At 41.6% G+C, this 16,577-nt stretch overlaps 1 protein-coding gene across 10 annotated transcripts in view; it reads right to left on the reverse strand.

Moving 5' to 3' along the window:
• hspg2 (heparan sulfate proteoglycan 2) overlaps window positions 1-16,577 on the reverse strand; it is a 115,257-nt gene that overhangs the window by 65,555 nt on the left and 33,125 nt on the right. For all 10 annotated transcript variants that reach the window (XM_061688591.1, XM_061688582.1, XM_061688529.1 and 7 more), the window contains exons 2-3: window positions 9,906-10,035; window positions 9,710-9,769 (exon numbers count right to left, since the gene is read on the reverse strand). In XM_061688591.1, coding sequence (XP_061544575.1) covers window positions 9,710-9,769; window positions 9,906-10,035 — 190 coding nt within the window. The remainder of the gene's footprint in view (window positions 1-9,709; window positions 9,770-9,905; window positions 10,036-16,577) is intronic.

Consider the following 16,577-nt stretch of genomic DNA (forward strand, 5'->3'; position numbering starts at 1 on the left):
GAATCATTGATGCACACAAAGCAGGAGATGGATACACAAAGTTATCGCAGAGTTTCCAAGTGTCAAGAACCGGAGTGAGCAGTATTATTGAGAAATTCAAAGACAGGCACATGGTATATAACAAGCCTGGTAGATGTAGGAAACGAAAGATTTCAAAGACTCTGGAAAGCAAGCAAATGAGAGATGTGTCTAAAAGACCTCAGAACAACTGACAAAACACTAGTGAATGACTTGGAAACGTCAAAGATGATAATCACTAGAGCCCTGCACACAAATGGACTGTGAGGCTGCAGACCAAGAAAAACTCCACTTCTGCAAAAAAGACACCTTGGAGTCAGACTGTAGTATGTAAAGGACAACCTAGAGAAAGACTATGCCTACTGGAAGCGTGTCCTTTAGTCAGATTAAAGAAAACTAGAGCTCTTCGGCCATCAAGACACTGCTTTGTTTGGAGAAAGAAGGGAGAGGCATACAACCCAAGAACACAGTCCCCACAGTTAAACATGGAGGTGAAAGTATTATGCTGTGGGGATGCTTCAGTGCATTTGGAACTGGGAGTCTTGTCAAGGTGGAAGAAATCCTGAAGAAAGAACGATATTTGAAGATATTTGGAGGAAAACCTCAAGCAGTCAGCAGCAAAACTGGGTATGGGTCGCTGCTTTGTCGTCCAACATGATAACAACACTCCTGGTGAAGAACTACCTCCACAAGGCCAAAGTGAATGTTATTGAATGGCCTGCATAAAGCCCCGACTTGAATCCCATTGAGAATCTTTGGGGAGAATTGAAGACCAAGGTCCGTGGCAGAAGACCGTCAAATCTGGGGGAGTTTGAAAGGTTTGCCAAAGACAAATGGGCTGGGATTGCTCAGGAGATGTGTGTGAGACAAAAGACTGCAGGCTTTTATCCAGAAAAAATGAACCACAATTGCCTTTTGGCATCAGACGGGCTAAGAATTTTGACCCTGGTAGTTTTGGTTTTGGTTAAATAATTTTGTTTGTGTGCATAGTAAAATAATGGAACCACCAAAATAAAAGAAGCATGTTTGGAAAAGCTGTGTAGAAAAAAATATTATTTGGAAGATACTTTTACAAAAATGATATTGTCATTGTGTGTGTGTGGGGGGGGGGGTTGCTAATAATTCTGTCCTCAAGTGTCCATGATGGGTCGGTTGAAAACTCTAAATTGTTCATAGTTGTGAATGACAGTGTGAATGATTGGTTGTTTATATGTGCCCTGCCGTTGACTTGCAACCAGTCCAGGGTGTACCCCGTCTCTTGCAGTTAGCTGGAACAGGCTCTACCTTACCTGCAACCTTGATGAGGACAAGCACTATAGAAAATGGATTGATGGATATAAATTATTGAAAATAAAAATAAAACAATACAGTATATGTTATTTTGTTTTTCATAATTGGAGCCAGAAAGAATGTTTGCAAAATACAGTATACCGTATATACCTCCTTTTTGTCGCTACCATCAGTTAATCCCCCATGCAATTTACTTTTGGCCATAACGAATCCAACCGGAATGATCTAAGTAATTCTTGGAAATACACTTGTACCTCAACTTTTCTCACGTGTCATTAATTGAAAAAAATTGCTTTTACCGAGCATGATGAAGCTTGTTAAGTGTTACTCTCTCTAAGACTGGCTTGTGCCATGAGAGAGTTCTTCTCTTCTTAATCACTTCTGGTTTTCCTTTTAAGTTAGCTGCAATCTTATCACTTCGACTGTGAGTGCGTGACTGAGGCAATAGAAACTCACACTTGTCTCTGGGAAAGATCATGTTACACTGTGAAAAAGCTCTTTTATGTAATCAGAATTATTTCTAATAAGACAAGCAATTATGGAATCCCACAAGGAAGATAGTTGTGCTGTCATCCTATTGTTTTCAACTGGATTACTCTATAGAACATGCTCATCATTTTTTCCACTGACATCGGAAAACACAGCGAGACACTGGAAAAACACAATGGACTGGACACACTCATGGCATGTTCAAGCTGAGACTTGGAATGGTTTCTGAGAGTGCCTTAAGAAAATTGCATAATTAACTAGAGCAGGTGGTAGGAGAGAGTGTCTTAGCATATTACACAAGAAGGAGGAAATTACAGCTGTAGGACTTACTGTAGGCTGGCTCGACTGCACTTTTTATGTTCACCACATAGGAAGAGTCCAACCAGTACTCTATAGTAAGTGATGTGGGGCGAGAAGCAAAGGAGCAAGAAACACAAGGAGAAAATGTGGCGCACAAAGAGGGAAACAGCATGTCAAGGATCATGAAACAAAAGCGACACAATGAGAAAGAAGGTGTTAGCCAAGCAGGTGGAGCAAGGTTAAGACATCAGGAGAGTTAGACAGTAAATGATTGAAAGTAAGAAGAAAGAAACAGATAATTATCATTAGAAATAGTAGAAACGCCCAGAGAAAAGTTTCATGACTGAAGTACATGAAACACAATACGAGTCAAACACATGTAGAAATAACACACAAATCTGGCAGGCAAAAGTATGTCACTGACAAATGAAAAAAAAATGTAACCTTATGAGTAGCTTTAAGATCAGGTATAATTAAAACATACATGGTTCTTGCTTTGACAGAGGACAGAGTACAACTATGAGGCATATACCTTATCATGTCTGCTTTGATCTTGGCCCTATAGACATGATACCAAAAGCTATTTAAAAAATACTTTTTAAACGGAGAAATACTGTGCTTTTAGATTGCTTGAAGTCAATGCATGTAAAACTGTCTGGTGGAGCGGTGACAACAAACCTTTTCTGGTTTGACATTTGAACTCAGCACAGAAAAGTAAGCACCTTTTGAATGAGACATGCAGGTCAAAACCGAATTCTATAATGTCAGGTCCCTTGCTTGTGTCACTGCATTCCACATGATTGTATGCATCATGTCAGGGGGACAAAAGATGCCGGGAGCTTGGTATGAGCTGATGAGTGAATTAAACCTATCTGGAACCAAATGGGGAAGTGTGCTGAGGATGCAAGGGCCAGAGGGCATTCCCTTCGAGAAGACAACTCGTTGCTCCAACAGAACAAAGAGGATATCATACAAACTAGTCAAACTGCCCAATGCCCTGCACATCTCTGTTGTCTGAGACGCACCCGCACTGATGCTGGGAGGAGTTGCTTCCTGTTTTCCCTCACTACATGGAAATAACCGAGCCTCACTACAACCATCACGTTGCAAAAAGTTAAGCTCTACTTGTACTGGCACCAGTACCCGTGTCACTTCTGATTTATGGTGACTCATTTTCCACCACTTTGGATAGAGCTATAGCTTATGGCATGAAATGTCAGATGATGAGGCCTCTCCAGAAGACAGCTTTATGAAAGGAGCTTTTGTGCAAAAGTTTACTGTTCAAGTCCAACCCAGATTTTGTATGAATCTACTGTATAAACTGTAACATACAAGCAGGCCTTCACTTCACAATCAGGTGATTGTTGTGGATCCAGCTGTTTTACGGTTAAGTGTGGCTTCGGTTACATCTGTACAGTACCATTCAGGAAAAAGTTAGTGTAAAGTCTTATTTGCCTGGTTCAGTCTTCATGTGACTACTACTAGATAATGTTTACAGTGCGAAAATGTGTAAACAGTTTTTTTATGTAAAAATAACCAAGGGTTGAAGTCCAGCCAGGAAACATTTGACATAAAACATGCCCTTCTCCCTTTGAAGTCTCTAATGCTCAGCCAAACAAATTAAACCCAAAGGAGTATCCACCGCTTTCAAAGTTGAAGCTTTGCTCTGATCCTTGTCAGGATGGGTACAGGTCCAGAGAGAGGAAGGTCATGGCTTCATATTACATGCATATTAATCTCTGCCTTGGTTTTAGTATTATTATGGTCATGGACTGAGTCCAGAGTCGTACTAGAAACTCAAGGATCCATATAATTAGAAAAATAAAGAAAACTTTATTGTACCTGAAATTACTAATATTAATCATGGTGTAAAGGCAAGAATATACCTCACATGGATGAACAAAGCTTCAAATACACTATTCTTGGCAGCAAAGAAGATACTTAGGGGTAGTACAGTCCCCTGTTGAAGTATTCACCAGTGAAAGGAACAGAGTGAAACTAAGTGCAGACTTTAAACTGAACATGCAACTCCCTTAAAGGTATTCCTGAGTTAAAGGAAGAACAGGAGTGACTTGAGATTAGAGTGACCTTGACTTTTGACCACCAGCATTTATTCTGGTCATCTGAATTTTAAGGAAACTCCTTTGACGCATTCCTACAATTGTAGGACGGACATGCACACACAATCAGTTCTTTTTCACGGCAGCCACAATCCCCAAGAGAGGAATTATCTTCCTGATAGGCACAATCCAGCTCCAGTCCAGGAAACTATTGATCATCAGGGAGATTTATAAAAATAAATTCTCCAAATTTGTGAAACTGAAAATGATGATATGCACAATTCTAATTCAAATGCAGGACGATTGTAAAGATAAACAATCCAACCTAATCTACTCTGTTCCATATACTGCTAGAGGAGAAAAAACAGTGTCTCTTTCAGTGAAACACTCAATCTCTGTCCTAAGGAGGAGCGGCACGGGTCAGTTCTCCCAGGCAACACATTTGTGTTTGGAATAATAGTGTTTCATCATGGGCTTTAGTGCCATAATGTGATCCTTCTGCAGGAGTCATCAACCAAAATGCCCACCCTAACTGCATGTCACAAAATCAAATAACTTTTAGGCAAAGAGGAGTGCAGAATTTTAACAGTAACACATGGCATGTTCTGCTGCCACAAACAAAAGTAAATTATTGGATTGTGATTTTAAGTTTCAACTGTACTCTCATTCTCCCCCCCCTTTTGTCGTTTGCTCTCATGAGTCAATTGAGGGCCCACAGCGCCCAAACCAACAAAGACCTTGAAAATAACCACAGCTGCCACCACTCATCCCTTTGCATAATGACCCAACAGGCACAGAGCAAACTCATATTTCACCAAGTGTAACTCGAAAACTGTGGCTGTTGACAGTGTGTTGTCTTCAACATAGAATCTTTAGCCTCTTGCACACTTGCCATCAAAGCCAGATTTTTCCACCTTTTTCCTGGCTTGACTGTTACACCACTGATGCAGTAGGCAGTGTGAAAGTAGGTGCTGATTAGCAGTACCGTATTTTCACGCCAATACTGCACACTTAAAAGCCATAAATTTTCTCCAAAATGGACAGGGCGCCTTATAATGCGGCGTTCCAACATCTATAAATGTTGTTGTGTGATGAGCGCTCCGCTTGCCTTTTTTTATTTTTTCGCATTTCCTGCCGACACGCTGCTTACACAGAGGAAAAGCGGAGGTGGCTGAAGACAGGGGAAAGGTGCGTGAAGTAGGACGCTAAAGCCACGCCCCCAGTAGGTATATAGCTCCGGGGTGTATTTATTTATTTACATTTTTTTTAAATATTTGTATTTTTTTACCGCTTGATTGACTGGGAGCATTTCTGGGGTGTGCATTGTGCAAAACAACATCGGTTTAGCGAAGGACCCCCGAAAATTTCACCTACGAAGAGATACGCTTACGAAGCACAGTTTAAACTGCAAGCTATCAGTTACGCGGAGGAACATGGGAATCGAGCAGCCGCGAGAGAATTCGAGATCAACAAATCCATGGTTTGCAAGTGGAGGAAGCAGGAAAACGAGCTTCTCCAAGTCAAGAAGACGAAGCTGAGTTTCCATGGGAAAAAAATAAAAACAAAACACGGAAACAAAGCAAGGTGGCTCGAGTTGGTAGAACCAACTCGAGCAATGGATTAATGAGCAAACAACAGCCGGGAGAAGCGTCTCTACAGTCACCATTCGACTGAGTGCAATAACTCGGAACTTGCCATCATTCGGGGAGGCTTGACTAACCGGTGGACATCGGTGTAAACAGGGCATTCAAAGTGAAGTGACCGGCGTGGTAGCCATGGATGACAGATGCTGAACACAGCTTTACTAAGACTAGGAGGCAGCACCGGGCGAGTGACGCCACAACTTGTGAATGGATTGTGGATGCTTTGGCTAACGTGTCTGCTTGCACTGTTGTTCGAGCTTTCGCACGGCAACGAGACTGACTCAAACCTGGCATGTTTGATTGAGAACTTGCCCAGCTGTTCATTTTGGATACAGAAAATGAGGACTTTGATGGATTTGTGGATGAGGATTGATAAAAAAGTAACGTGAGTACATTGTTAAATACTTCAATAAAGAACAACCGAACTCAGTTTTGCTCCCGCTGCCTTTTTAAAAACATTGGTTTAGCGTGCATGCATGCTACCGTATGTTTTAAGCTAGCGCATGTTTTACCATGCCTGCGCCCATGTATGTGTTAAATACAGAAATAGACCCCGTAACTGAGACTGCGCCTTTTAATGCGGTGCGCCCTATGGCCGTGAAAATACGGTACTGTATAGTAAATCTCTTGACAGTTAAAATGTAAATTGTAGAGTTGGCAAGAACTGTACTAATAAAATATAGTAGAAATGAAAATTGTGAACAACAAATAGACACTTAACAACAAGACCTTTGTTCTAAACAACCTCAAAACCAACAACTGCACTACAATATTTCAGCCCTCATGTATTCAGTATTGACAGCATGAGCATTATGGTGATCATCAATGATCAGTTGAAACAAAGAACATGAAATGAATCTGAGTACCTATAGTGATTTCTAATGTCATTTGAGAAATGCAGAGATTATTGATAGAAAATGTCTATGGATGATACAAACACATCCCTTGTTTTTATCTTATGTAATGTTATATCCTTTTATATCATATGTGTTTTCATAACATCTACAGCACTTTGGTAACTTTGGTTATTTCTAATTGTGAACTTGAAATAAATTTGGATTTCATGGATTGGATTTGTTGTCCTGTTGTTTTTATTGGGGAAAACAATGAGAAAGGCAAAACTGGTTGACTTGACAACTTCTTTTGGAGCAGGCTACTTTACCCTTATGTATTGTATGCTTCTGATATGATTAAACTTACATAATTTGTATTTCAATTAACCTAGAATCGATCAACAATGTGTTTGTAAGACATAATTCCTGATGGTGAAGCATTGTCTGTATTACCTTGGAGATTAATTTTCTAGCGTCCAAGATAATGGAAACATCACTGGAAAGAACATAACCCAAGCAGCCCCACACCCTGTTATGAATAGTAACCTTTGATTGGTTTCAAAATGAAGTAGCTAACATCTCGGCTGCAGTGGTAATTGACTATGTAGGTAGAAAAAAAAATCTCACATGCGATAAAATAGATTTTGTCTATGAAAAATCACTTTGGGGACCAGAGTGCAGTGGTCAAGATGAGCATTTTGGAGGACATTGACTCCACCAATATCTCTGGAAATACCATTAAGTGTGGAAATAGTACAACCCCAATTCCAATGAAGTTGGGAAATTAGAATGATTTGCAAATAATGTTCAACCTATATTTAATTGAATACACTACAAAGACAAGATATTTGAAGATCAACTTCATTGCTTTTAGCAAATAATCATTAGCTTAGAATTTTATGGCTGCAGCACGTTCCAAAAAAGCTGGGACAGATGGCAAAAACGACTGAGAAAGTTGAGGAATGCTCATTAAACACCTGTTTGGAACATCCCACAGGTGAACAGGCTAATCGGGAACAGGTGGGTGCCATGATTGGGTGTAAAAGGAGCTTCCCTGAATTGCTCAGTCATTCAAAAGCAAAGATGGGGCGAGGTTCATCTCTTTGTGAACAAGTGCGTTAGAAAATAGTCGAACAGTTTAAGGCCAATGTTCCTCAACGTATCATTGCAAGGAATTTAGGGAGTTCATCATCTACGGTCCATAATATCATCAAAAGGTTCAGAGAATCTGGAGAAATCACTGCATGTAAGTGGCAAGGCTGAAAACCAACATTGAATGCCCGTGACCTTCGATCCCTCAGGTGGCACTGCATCAAAAACCGACAATGTGTAAAGGATATCATCAGATCATGGGCTCAGAAACACTTCAGCAAACCAATGTCAGTAAATACAGTTCGGCGCTACAGTCGTAAGTGCAACTTGAAACTCTACTATGCAAAGCAAAAGCCATTTATCAACAACACCCAGAAACGCCGCCGGCTTCTCTGGGCTCGAGCTCATCTAAGATGGACTGATGAAAAGTGGAAAAGTGTTCTGCGGTCCGACGAGTCCACATTTCAAATTGTTTTTGTCGTGTCCTCCGGGCCTAAGAGGAAAAGAACCATCCGGACTGTTATGGACACAAAGTTCAAAAGCCAGAATCTGTGATGGTATGGGGCTGTGTTAGTGCCAATGGCATGGGTAACTTACACATCTCTGAAGGCACCATTAATGGTGAGAGGTACATACAGGTTTTGGAGAAACATATGCTGCCATCCAAGCAATGTCTTTTTCATAGACGCCCCTGCTTATTTCAGCAAGACAATGCCAAACCACATTCTAGTAGTAAAAGAGTACGGGTACGAGACTGGCCTGCCTGCAGTCCAGACCTGTCTCCCATTGAAAATGTGTGGTGCATTATGAAGCGTAAAATACGACAACGGAGACCCCGGACTGTTTAACAGCTGAAGCTGTACATCAAGCAAGAATGGGAAAGAATTCCACCTACAAAGCTTCAACAATTAGTGTCCTCAGTTCCCAAACATTTATTGAAAGTTGTTCAAAGAAAAGGTGATGTAACACATTGGTAAACATGACCCTGTCCCAGTTGTTTTGGAACGTGTTGCAGCCATAAAATTCTAAGTTAATGATTATTTGCTAAAAACAATTAAGTTTATCAGTTTGAACATTACATAGCTTGTCTTTGTTGTATATTCAATTAAATACAGGTTGAACATGATTTGCAAATCATTGTATTCTGTTTTTATGTTAACACAACGTCCCAACTTCATTGGAATTGGGGTTGTACAACAATCGCGAAACAATGCTCAAAATAACATCATCACAGCAACGTGCATGCCATATGGTCACTACTTCTGTCAGATGGAATGGGAATTCCACACCATTCAAGTGAATAACACAACAGGAAGTAAGGTATAATGAGAACAACTGTGTCACCATACCTTGACATGAATGTGGTAGAAAGGAAAGGAAGGCTGCCAACAGGACAGGGCACTCAAAGCATTCAACACAGGAAAACAAATTTCCTTCCTACCAATCTCCTCAGAACTATATATGGCATTCGCCTGCCTCATCCAAATTATAGTCATGGTCAATAGCGTGTACAACGTCAAGGGTCCATTTTTAATAAGACTTGAGTTTTACATTGAAAAAAGCTAAATGGTGGGACCCGGAAAGCTAATGGATTGGATTAAAAGTAATTAATTTGTAACCGAGTTCCAAGAATTCACTGTGTTATATAGGTTGAAGAAAAACTCTAAAGGGGATGCAATTGGCACAAAAGCCAATGGAATGGGGCACAGAGGTTCTCTACTGCAGCATTTTTTGTCTCTGATTTTGTGGATCTTACTGTGCTGCCATCTCTACTACTGGTTAAGAAGATCAAAGTGGAGATGTTTATGTCTCCAAGACAAAGCTAAAGCGTCTTGTTATGACCTGACTGGCAGCTTGAAGCAGGATGTGAACACGTCAAGGCACACATGCACATACACACCGTGTAAATTACATGTGGGAGCTATAATAGGAGTGATCCCCTGACACATAACATCAGCACAACATGTGGTTTCTGGTCTCTTACTTGTGCTCTCAGAGACTGAAGGCCATGGTGCACTTCCCCCATCCTCGCCACTGGGCAGATCTATGGGGTTGGGCACAAGAATTACTTCGTACTTTTTAAATGACAATGAAATACAGCAAGTACGTGTTTATAACGCTTCAATTTTGAGAAGAACACAAAGTAGCAAAACACAGTGGTTGTTCGTGGTCCTGCCCACCTCCAGAAGCTTCATCAGCGATGAAATCCTCATCATCGGCCAGTAAACTTGGCACCGCCTGGACATTGTTTTGCTCCACTAAGTCATCTGGCAAAGGGACCTCTCCCCACACCTTGGAGGACTGTGTCACCTGAAGCAAACACAGAAAGATTTATAGAGGTTGAAGTCTTCATACAGCAGGGTTACACCCAGGGATATGCATGGACCCTGGAAGGGCAGAGGGAAAACAAAGGCTGCGGCAGGAAACAAAGCATTGGGACATGTTTACTTTCAACATTTATTATCTCTTTGAGGGCTTTTCGAGTTCGCACGCAAATAAAAGTTCATGACCCACTCTCTTTTTTTTGCACTTACATCTTAGGTATACATACTCACAGGAATGACCCACATATGGCTGCTTGCAAACAAGAAACAGACTTGGGAAGGGATTGCAATGACCGCATGGTTCAAATCAGTTCAAATGTGCTTTGAACTTTCTTTCTTCCCTCAGGTGAACATAACGTAACTTTAACCATAAAATCAGAGAGACGATACAAAGTTCAATTTGGGTTGGATGTCCTTTAAAAACATATTTTTTTTGTTTTTAAAAACATAAACAGCAATTCCCAAGTTTAAAGAATTCTGGTTGTGGGTGGCTGAGCTCTGACAAGAATCTTCTATGGACAAAGCAATAATGCTTGCCAAGGTCAATGAATAAAAGGCTCTGTCTTGTGTCTTATCAGATGTATCTACACGATTTCAGTGAGCCAGACGTTCTGGTATCTGATCATCTTGATGGAGCTCACCATGTTAGAGTGCCTTTGCTTTTCTCAAACTGCACAGATGCAGGCTAGAAGTTTAGATACGAGTCTGGCAGGATGACACCGTTGGCATTTACAGTAGGCATGGCCCGCCAGTTCCTATTTCCACCCAACTCTGTCATGCTAGTTTTCCCCTTTAAATGGCTCCAGATAATAAATAAGTAGATCTATCCCCTCCAAATCCTCTCTCCCCTGACTGAACACCCTTATAACAACAATCACGGGCCACTTTCAAAAGGAAACCGCTGACTAAACGAATTCCTTTCAGTGGTGCCAACCAGTCAACCATCAGTATGATCTTCTCTTATATCCCACTCCCTTAGGCTTGGGTATCCACGTGTCGCTGTGCGCCATCTGGGCAAAAACGTCTACCTCTTATATTTGCACCTGCAGATACAGTATGTTTGCAGAACAAAGACTATACGTTTGGGTGAGATTTTGTCTGTGCATCATGGCACTGCAATCAGCTCAAAAAGTGGGCACAGCATTTGCCTTTAGTGTTTGACTTTTCCTTCAGATAATGATCTTAAATATCTAGTCATATACAGAAGACCCCTGCTATTCGCGGGGGATAGTGACTGAGCCAGGCCACAATTAGCAAATTTCTGCGAATAATTGACACCTCCCTAAAAGTGATATAATTTGTGATAAAGTTACAGTTATAATTGCCTATATTGATAGTTTAGACTACAAATATACCACAAACTATGATCCCAAAACACGTAACATGTCATACACTTACAAACATCTTTAAACATTGCTGTACTCTTAAAATGCTGTACGATACAGTACAGTAAACAGCTTAGCAAATCAGACATCTCTTGCTGGTTTCTACTTTGCTTCTTCCGTGTAGTCAAGTCGCTGCCTCCCACTCCACATCAGTACTTCTGGTCACGTATTATACAAATAACAGCACCCAGAAAACTAACTTCCTCCAGCCTCTTCACCCAGCTAGCCCCTAACTAGCTCTCTAGCCTGTTGCTACTGCTGGTACACCTCGACAAGAAAGATGATATAAGCGTTAACAACATTTGGTGGGGAAATAGCTTATTCAGATGATAGGTGAATGCTGCTGGATGGGCGTTAAATTGCTCAAGGTAAACTGCTGACGTTTCTTATCAAGCACATTAATTCGGTGCTGTGTTCAAGCTGAATGTTTACTGTACAGTACATCCGAACGGGGCTGACAATACTGTAACGAACTGTGTGTTCTAGCAGGCTGAGAATCATGTTTTTGTGACTTCTTTATTGTTTCTGTCGGCTATGGCCCACAGTAACCGACTTTTTTACTACGTCATAGAAAATCACGAGTACGTGGGGTTTTCTTCTGATAAAGGGGATTTACTTTCTGAAAAAAAAAAAATCAGCGTAAATGTGAATTCGCGATTGCCTAACCGCGAAATAGCGGGGGTCGACTGTTCACATACAGTAAACATTGTGCAACCGTGTGACAATGATAAACACACATCTGTGCAAAAGGTCTTGATAACTCATAAATTACTAAAAGCCCAATGACACAGCACACTATATATGAATTACAAGATTAAAGTTCAGAATAATTACGACCTGCTTATGACATGGGGTTTAGGGAAAACATCTGTTTATGACAAGCAACGAAAAGAAAGATATGAAAAACTGGAAAAACGTAACTAAGCTGAGAAAGTTTTTACTGTCAGCGGACCATTGAGTCTAGCAGTTGGAGACCAACCATCCTCTCCCAGAAGGCCTTCTACATCACCCATCTTTTTTTTCTTTATTGTCATTTTAGCACACAAAACTTCTTAGTTCTTTATCTCACAAGAATGAATGGTCTGGCTGTGACAATGATTTGACTCTTTCCCTGTAAAATTTGCAGCAAAATCCTATCAATTATGACAACTCAGTTTTAACAGTTACTGTGTCACAGGCAGCTTTTCCCTATTCATTAGTGCTTGTTGGTTTCTCTCCTATTTTGAGTCATTTGAACATAATTATTTGTGGACAGAAATCAATGATTTCATAAATTATTAAATCCATCATATAAATACAAAATATTCTCACAGCATTAATGTGTCACACAATAAAGCTTTCATGTAACAGAAACACCAAAGGCATGAAAAAGGTGACCAAAAAAAACAAAAACAAAAAAAATTGTAGGGAGGTTCTGGGGGATCCAGACCAGCAGATATATATTTTTTTTATTTTAACATAAGTAATCTGAAAGACTCTGAATATTACAATAAGCCAAAATAAACACATTTTCTTCACACAGAAAAACATTTACACCACTCAAGTACATGTTGAAGTACAAATTTAAGATTAAAACTAAATTTGCCTCATTTCCTTGCTTTTTTGTTTTGGCCTCCAACTTGAGCCAGGCCCATCTCCACTTGCACCTGATGCGTGCTTCAAGAAGTGCCACATGAATAGCATCATCCTCTTTCAGCACTCATTCTGGAAGAGAACTGACTAAAGTCATTGTTTGTTCCACTTCATTTTTCACTATTACCAACTTCAAAGGGTAATCCCAAATGCATCCTCCAGGAAAATATCAAGTACAGTATTTTTCTGTTTTTATTGGCCATTTCTAAATTTGAAGTTAGTTCATTCTGTGTTGTGACGTAATCCCTAACATCGCTCCGTCGCTAACATCCGTAAACTAATTAGATAATTGTAGGCATCGCGACGTGTGTATTATAAAACAAAATGGGGAAAAACGTGTGCTGGTGGTCACCGGTGCTCGGGAGAGGACTTTAATTCAAGGATGGCTTGAGGTATGTTCACATACTGTCATTTACTGCCCTGCAGTTCCCTTATTGGAGCCGGGAGGGCACTTTCTCTCTCCCCCCTCCCCTCTCTGTTTTCAGCTAAATCGTCCAGTTCCTAATGGCAAAACTTCTCCCCGGTACTCTACTCATTCGATTCATTTTCCAACGAACTCCGTAAAGTGTTCGATCACCCTGTTCAGGGCAAAGAAGCCACCCGTCGTCTCTTGCTCACGCAGGGCGCTAAATCAGAAGCAGAATATTCCATAGATTTCCGGATATTGGTGGGTGAATCTAGGTGGGATGACGGGGCACTTAGGGGGATTTTTTTCCAATGGCCTTTCCGAGCATCTTAAGGATGAGCTAGCAGTCCCGGGAGGAGCCCTCCTCTCTCGAGGATCTCACCGGCCTTTCCATCCACCTGGATAACAGACTGCGAGAGTGAACACGAGAGAGGGGGGTCCGCTCACGCAAAAGACCTCCCATTCCAAGCGCCGCGCCGTCAGCTTCACACCTGCCTCCCACACAGTCTTCCGCACTTCCGTCACTCCCCGTAGCCTCTGAAGAGCCCATGCAAACTGCAAAGACACGGTTAGAGCCACAGGAGCGTCAGCATCGTATCCCCCAGCGGCTGTGACCATAGTAGATATGGTCAATCCGGTCACTTTATTTCCTTGAGTCCACTTCGACCATAAGACCAGGCTCACCGTGACCCGAGAGCGTTGTGGTGAGCCAAACCTCCATTCCCTCAAGCTCTCCTTTTCACATGACCGTTCCCGCTTGCATTATAGTTTCTGCTCATAACACCCCCATCACTGCCCTAATTGATTCCGGTGCTGATGACAATTTCATTCATGAAGCCATAATTCACCAACTCCAAATCCCTCTTCAACCACTTCCGTCCCCGAAGAAGGTCATAGCCCTGGATGGCCGAATCATCTCACCTGTTACCCACCAAACTGTTCCATTCACCTTGCTTATTTCAGGAAATCACCATGAGAACATCTCTCTTTTTGTTGTTACTTCCCCTGATACCCCATTAGTCCTTGGAATTCCCTGGGTCAAAAAACATAACCCCACCATAGACTGGACACAGTTAGCCATCACCAGATGGAGCCCTCACTGCCACTCACACTGCCTGCTCTCAGCTATACCTCCCTCTGGTAAACCGCCACCTTCTTCCACGCCCGTTGAACTCTCCAGAGTCCCTGAAGAATATCATGATCTCTCTCCGGTGTTTCGTAAAGACCTGGCCATTTCTCTACCCCCACCCCCATTATTACATATTACCCTGAAGAATAAATCTCCGCTTCCCCTCATTGACCCCTCGTATGAACCCCTCTGTGACGCCCAGGTATTTACCAAATTGGATCTACGAAATGCCTACCACGTCATCCGTATCCGAGAGGTGGACGAATGGAAGACCGCCTTCAATACCCCTCTCGGACACTTCGAGTATCTGGTCATGCCATTCGGTTTAACCAACGCCCCTGAAGTTTTCCAAACTTTTATTACTGACGACATGCTTAACCGGTTTGTGTTTGTATACCTCGATGAAATCCTCATTTTCTCCCACTCCCCCGAAGAACACCGCATCCATGTACGCCAAGTCATTCAGCGTCTCCTTGAAAACCATCTGTATGTTAAACTTCAAAAGTGTGAATTCCACCTCTCCGCCGTACACTTCCCTGGGCTACGTCATCTCCAGAGGACAACTACAACCCGACACTGCCAAGATCCAAGCAGTTGTTAACAGGCTCACTCCCACCACCAGCGAAGAACTACGTTTCCTTGGATTCGCCAATTTCTACCATCAATTCATCCGTAATTACAGCAAGGTCGCTATTCCCCTCACTAGCCTCACATCCACCAGCTACCTCTTTCAATGGACCCTGGCAGCATCCCAAGCATTCAGTCAACTCAAGACAACAATAAACAGCTTGCGGACCGTCACCGCTCCCCGACGCCCGAATACAGCGTGTATATATATATATATATATATATATATATATATATATATATATATATATATATATATATATATATATATTGTTAAATGCCTTATGTCACAAAAGTATTCTCTGTCAATTGACTTTCTGTTGTCATACTACCGGAGACAAATTCCTTGTGTTTTTGACATACTTGGCAAATAAAGATGATTCTGATGTACTGAGCGTATTCTCTGTAGATGTTTTTTTAGACTCTGACCCAAGCCATTTAACCAATAAATCTAAAATTTCAGTAGCAGTTAGTCCGATGTTTAAAGTGGCATGACCGCCATGCTCTATAACTTTCAGGGTTGGCACCAAATTGATAGAGACTTGTACTCACCAAATCTCAGTGAGTCAAATATCGAGCTAGGTGTTCGGTCGCTGGTGCTACACTTGGGCAGGGCAGCTCGTTGAGAGATAAATATTTGTGCTTTGGCATTTAATTGTTTTTGGAACGGAGGGTGCCATGTGACAGAACTTGCACCAGGTAATGCTTGACCAGGTGCTATTGTGTCTGCTTCTTCCTGATCCTGACTTTGCTGTGACTTAAGATCCACTTGTGTTAGCACGTATTCCTGAGTTATTTTTGCAATGTCCTGCTGTAAGATTCCATGGGGTGTTGAGTCCGACTTTACTGCTTGCAGTTCCTCAGCTGCTTCCAAAGCTTCAGCTTGGGCAATGGCTGCAGCTGCACTCTCTCTGGAACGCTAGGGCCCCAAGCTTAATCTCAAGCTTGGCTTTTCTTAATGCTAGCTCTTAAGTTTCTACTTTAAGTTTCGCTTTCTCTTCAGCGAATGAAGGTCGTGTTTTTGCTGCCTCTGCCTTGGTCTTGCTCGAATTGCTGCGCTGGACGTAGAAGAGTGAGAGGTTTTTGTAGTGCTTCTATGCACCGATGCGTTGTCTGGCATTTCCATTTTTTTTGGCTTGCATTTGCTTGCAGAACTCCAGTTGGTCCGGCTGTACTGTTCACTGTACTGTCTCGTTCAGACTAAGCATAGTCGTCTAAGTGAGGACAGTACAGTATTCATAACTGCTCTTTGATCAAGCAAAAATATAGTGTATTGAAATACTCGATTGTTCGATTGAATTTTCAGTAGGATACTCGAGTAGTAGGATACTCGAGTACTAAAATACTCA

Source organism: Phycodurus eques, chromosome 1 (assembly GCF_024500275.1).
Source record: "Phycodurus eques isolate BA_2022a chromosome 1, UOR_Pequ_1.1, whole genome shotgun sequence".
Classification (NCBI taxonomy): Eukaryota; Metazoa; Chordata; class Actinopteri; order Syngnathiformes; family Syngnathidae; genus Phycodurus; species Phycodurus eques.